The following is a 4,925-nucleotide window of genomic DNA, read 5'->3' on the forward strand; positions in this document are numbered from 1 at the left end:
CTCCGCCTGATACTCCCAAAGCCTGAGATGGACCCTGGGGGCGTCCTTGCCACCTGCTCTGCCCGCCCTTCCTGGAGGTTCCGGCAAAAGCCTGAGGCGTGGGGTTCAGGGACAGCCCAGCCCCCCGGACGGCAGGGGAGCCCAGGGATGCAGCTGATGGGAAGAGACACCAGGACCAGGAAGCGTGTGTGATGCTCGGCCTTTATTTGCAAGACTGGGGCTGCGTGAGCACAGGGCGTGCCGTGGGGGCCACCCCGTCCCTGGCCTGCCCCTTGGCCCTCGTAGCCTCAGCCCAGGGTCCAGACACCGGCAGGCAGCCAGCCTGCCTGACGCAGCTCCCTGGAGGCAGCCGGCCTTGCCTGCCCCGGCCTCAGTCTGTGGTTCGCTGCAGGAGGTAGCCAGTGGGGGTCTGTGCCCTGGGGGCTTCGAGGAGCACAGAGGCCGCGGTGGGACCCGAGCGCAGTGGGGTACGGTTTTTTGCACAGCGTCGCCGCCTCCTGACACCGGCGAGGGTCGAGCCTGGGTGTGCCCATGTTTCAGATGACGGTCATCTGACCCTGATGGCCAGGGAGGTGGCCAAACAGGCGCGAGGGGCTCTGAGGGCAGGACCTCGGGTCCTCCTCAAGCCGACCCCCACTGTGCTGTCACCCTGTAGGGCCCAGGTTTCACCAGGGCAAGTGCAAAGAGGGCGGGGGCAGTGGTACCCATGGAAGGCATGCCTGGGCACCCGTGGTTTCCATGGTGGGGGGGGGTGCCTGGGGGTGCAGAACGTCAGACAGTGGTGAACCCCAAGACTGGGAAGGTGGATGAGCTATCCTCGAGAGTCTGGGGCGCGGATGTGCAGGCCGGGACGCAGCTGCACTCGTCCACGTGGGTGTAGGTGTGCTGGAAGGCCGTCCCATCGGGGCACTGCATGGTCACCACCTCCTGGTGGGTCCTGGTCTCCTGGCAGCAGGAGCAGCTGCACTGGCTGGCCTGTGCCTCCATGGAGTACCTGCAGACGCACAACCTCAGGACCCCCCCTCTTGCCCGGATCACCCGGCTTCCTCCATGGAGTACCTGCAGACGCACAACCTCAGGACCTCCCCTCTTGCCCGGATCACCCGGCTCGTAGTCTCTTGGGGGTGCGGAGACAGTGGCTGGCTCCCTGAGCGCACAGCGCTGCTGGTACTGGCCCGGACAGCGCTCTGGGTCGCTGAGAACCCCAGCCTTCCCCAGCCAGGCCCTGCTCTTTCCCAAACCAGCTCCTCAAACTTGCCGACCGTGGCAGACCTCTCCTCTGGGAACCTGCCCTGGGCCGTCCAGCCAGGTCCACACCCTTCCTCCTGCCTCTTCTGCCAGGGCTCACAGCTGGCCGTGGCCTGGGTTTCTGGGGGGTGGACTCTGCCACCAGCTCTGCCCTGACAGTCCGGCTCAGGGAAGGTGCTTATTCTGCCTGGCCCCAACGCGGGCAGACCTTCCACTGGTAGCCCTGGTGCTCTGACCCCCGTGGCCCCTCCCAGCTGCCCCAGGCCTGCCCCCAGGGGGTTGGGGAGGCTCAGGGTTTCTGCAGCCCTGCTGGGGGGCCCTTCCCTCTTCCCTGTAGCAAGCTGGGCCCTCCGGCCTCAGCCCCAGCGCAGGGGGTCCCTCTAAAGACAGGGTCACGTGGGGCACCGGCTGGTGACCACGCATGTGTCTGGGGCGGGGGTGGAGGGCACGGGCGGCTCACCGGGACACTTTTGGGCAAGAGCCCTCGCAGAAAGAGACCTTGACGGCGGCCTGGGTGACGCAGCCCCGGTGTCGCAGGACCGTCATGTTGGTGTGGACCTGGCAGGCGTCTGCGCAGAGGAAAGGCAGTGGGGGCAGGTCTCCAAGGACCCACGTAACCTCCCGCTCAGGGTGGGGGTTCTGGCTGGGGAGGGCAACTTCGGGAGGAGTCAGTGGGCGGAGCTGACAGCGCTGAGAGGCAGGAAGGGGAGCCTTGACTTACCCGTTTGCACACAATAGTAGCAGCAGCCGATTTTCTTGAGGATGCCCTGCAGGGGGAGGGGCAGAGGCGGGGCTTGAGTGGGCGGGGCTTCGTGGTGGGTGGGCGGGGCCTATTGGGGATGGACTCTGGGAATGAGTGGGTGTGGGCTGTGGTGTGGGCGGGGCTCCTTTGTGGGTAGGCGGGGCCTCTGGTGATGGAATGGGTAGGGGTGATGTGGGCGGGGCTTCTGTGCCGGACACACACCTTGCAGGTGGACACGTCAGGGCAGACCACAGGCACTGGGGTCAGCATAGGGGGTCCGTCCCTGGCCTGGCAGTGGTACTCCGTGCAGTTGTCCACGAGCCTGTTGACCCAGGTCTCGTTGAGCTGGAATGAAAGGGGGAAAATGGTTGGGGGCCGGGCTGGGGATTACCTGGTGGATGAAGAGGAGCTGGTCAGGAGGGTCTCTGCAGGGCAAGGGTCGAGACTGAGTGTCCCCTTACCTGGACCAGCTGACCGTCCGGTGCGAGGCAGGCGGTCTGCACGCACTCCCCACAGCACTGCCCGGCCACCGTGGAGTACTCAAAGCCCTGGGGCAGAGGGGTGGTCACGTCCCACACCTAGCCCTCCTGCTCTCCCACCCACCCTGGGGCCCAGGGCTAGCCTCCTTGGAACCCCCTTTCCTCTGTGAGGCATGCCCCTGCCCAGCCCCCGGGTCCTCTCTTAGCTTCAGCCCTGCTCCCAGCACCTTCTCCACTTCGGCCCTCCAGAACCCTATCCCAGCAGCCTACAGGTCCGCCTCCAGCCCACAGCCCCATACCCCACCCTCCTGCTTCACTCCCTCCTTTTGGGACGGAAAAACCTCCATGAAGGCTGAGCTGGAGGCCCTCCCGGGGGCCCAGGGTCCGGTGATGGGCCTCCCCAGGGGCCTAGCCTGGCCTCACCTGGAGGCAGGTGGTATTACAGGCCTCCTCCTCACACCGCACAGTCGGGTCCTCACTGTCCATGGACAAACAGGTGCACGTGTGGCACGGAGTAACCCCTGGGATGGTCGCACCAACCTGCAGTGGACAGGGTGAGGGGAGGTGACCCTGAGGGGGCACCAGGGCCAGGCCCCCTCCCTGTGCCCGTGAGACCCACAGAGCGGTCTCCTTCCTTTTCACACAGGATCAGAGACATGACCCTGGATGAGTGCAGACTGGGGCAGCCGGGACCCCAGGCCGGTGGGAGGGGCAGTCCTGCCCTGAAACTCTTGCTGGGAGAGCCTGAAGCTAAGCTCCCCATGGCTCTCGACAGCAGCTGCCTCTGAAGGGCCTGGAGCCTCGACCCATCCGCTGTCATGGCAAGAGGGGCACAGGGGTCCTCAGAGGACGTGCCGAGTCTGGAGCCCACCCCCTGCCCTTTCCCGACTGCCTGGACACGGAGCCCTTACCCCATAGAACGTGCCATTGAAGGTGCACAGCAGAGGCTCTGGAAGGAAAGGGGTTGCTGAGCGCCTGCCGGGAGGCACCCAGCCCCAGCCCCACCGTCCCCCGAGCCCGGAGACTCACGGCAGCTGAAGGTGGGGCAACAGTCATCCTCCACCTGGGTGTGGACCAGCTTCTCTCCCAGCCGACATGCAGGGGGGCTCTGGGGGCACGTGCTTGCATTGCAGACTGTGGGAGAGTCAGGGAGCTGCCTGGGTGCCCCTGCCCCCCTCCTCCCGCTACTGTGGTTCCCAGGGTAACACTGCCCCATGCTGGACCAGAGAAGTCCTTTCCACAGGAGTCAGTGGCTCTCTGTGGCCCTTCTGGGCCATGCTGTGTCACCTCCCTGGTCTTCCCCAAGACCCTGCCTGGCACCAGGGACGCCAGAGGCCACCAGCTTCATTTTAGGTGGAGGAGCGAAGAACTGAGAGGCCCCACCTCGGGTCCAGCCTCAGCCCGGCCACGGGACCCCGAGGCGCTCCTGCCCTGCCGGCCAGGTGGCCGGAGCCAGACACCGTGCCACCCACCCGCCCACTGGGGTGCAGGCCTCACCACACAGATTCTCCATGCAGCATGGGTTGTCCGCCAGAGGCCTGCTCACGGCCACAAAGCCGGCCCGGCCACATTGCTGTGGCTGGTCTGGGGCCAGGCACTCCACGGGCGTGCACTGCACTGACACAGTGCCGTTGTCACACACGCAGTCCTGGCAGTTGCTGACCCACCGCTCTCCAGGCTGCAACAGACCAGGTCAGGGTCCCCCAGGGCTCCTGGGTGGTGCCCTGGCCTCTGGGGTCGCGTCCAGCAGCAGGTCGGGCCCCGGCCTCCCTGTCCCGGGAGCAGCCTTGAGGCTGACATGGCTCACACCTGGGTGTGCCATACCCACACCCGCCCCACCGCCCGACCCCGGGCAGAGCCGGGGCCCTGGGAGGGGGACCCCTGCCCTCCTTCCGCTCAAGCGAGGAGTCAGGTTGCTGAAGGTGGAGCACTCACGAATTTGGGAAGCCCATCCGGTCCCACACAGGCTGCGAGGCAAGAATGGGGAGAAGGGGGTTAGTGGGAGCACTGGGGTCGGGGCCCAGCCGGCCTGGCCACCCCTCCCCCAATGGAGGCCTCTTCTCCCTGCTTGGGGCAGAAGCCCCTGGAGAGCTTGAGGGGGATCACTTAGGAGGGGACTCAGAAAGGCTCCAGGCCATGCTGCGCTGCTGGCAGGACTGGGCAGGACAGGCCCCAGCCGGGGTCTGCCCGCCCCGGGGCCCCTTCCGCTCTCTGGGGCTGGGTGGGCCTGGCACAGGGTGCTTACGGCACTTGGGCACACAGATGTCCCTGTGAGAATTGAAGAGGATGTGGCCGTCGGGACAGAAGCAGCCCTCTGCCAGCCCAAGGCTCAGCAGGCTCTGGCTCCTGCAAGGCGACAAAGGCAGGCTGAGGGGGAGGGCAGTGGGCAGGGTGCAGGCCCGGGGGCAACCTCGGGTCCGGGGTCGGAGGTCGGGTGGGGAAGGGCACCCCCGAGA

The 4,925-nt window shown here is 66.6% G+C and overlaps 1 protein-coding gene across 1 annotated transcript in view; it reads right to left on the reverse strand.

The window, feature by feature from the left end:
- Positions 1-409: 409 nt before the first annotated feature.
- Positions 410-4,925, reverse strand: part of MUC5B (mucin 5B, oligomeric mucus/gel-forming) — a 36,688-nt gene continuing 32,172 nt past the window's right edge. The window contains exons 49-59 of the mRNA XM_010837805.1: positions 4,715-4,815; positions 4,405-4,436; positions 3,967-4,147; positions 3,499-3,603; positions 3,381-3,418; positions 2,893-3,009; positions 2,452-2,538; positions 2,213-2,335; positions 1,970-2,015; positions 1,709-1,817; positions 410-994 (exon numbers count right to left, since the gene is read on the reverse strand). Of these exons, the coding sequence (XP_010836107.1) occupies positions 772-994; positions 1,709-1,817; positions 1,970-2,015; positions 2,213-2,335; positions 2,452-2,538; positions 2,893-3,009; positions 3,381-3,418; positions 3,499-3,603; positions 3,967-4,147; positions 4,405-4,436; positions 4,715-4,815 (1,162 nt within the window). The 3' untranslated portion in view covers positions 410-771. The remainder of the gene's footprint in view (positions 995-1,708; positions 1,818-1,969; positions 2,016-2,212; positions 2,336-2,451; positions 2,539-2,892; positions 3,010-3,380; positions 3,419-3,498; positions 3,604-3,966; positions 4,148-4,404; positions 4,437-4,714; positions 4,816-4,925) is intronic.

This window comes from Bison bison, unplaced genomic scaffold (assembly GCF_000754665.1).
Source record: "Bison bison bison isolate TAMUID 2011002044 unplaced genomic scaffold, Bison_UMD1.0 scf7180017864080, whole genome shotgun sequence".
NCBI lineage: Eukaryota > Metazoa > Chordata > Mammalia > Artiodactyla > Bovidae > Bison > Bison bison.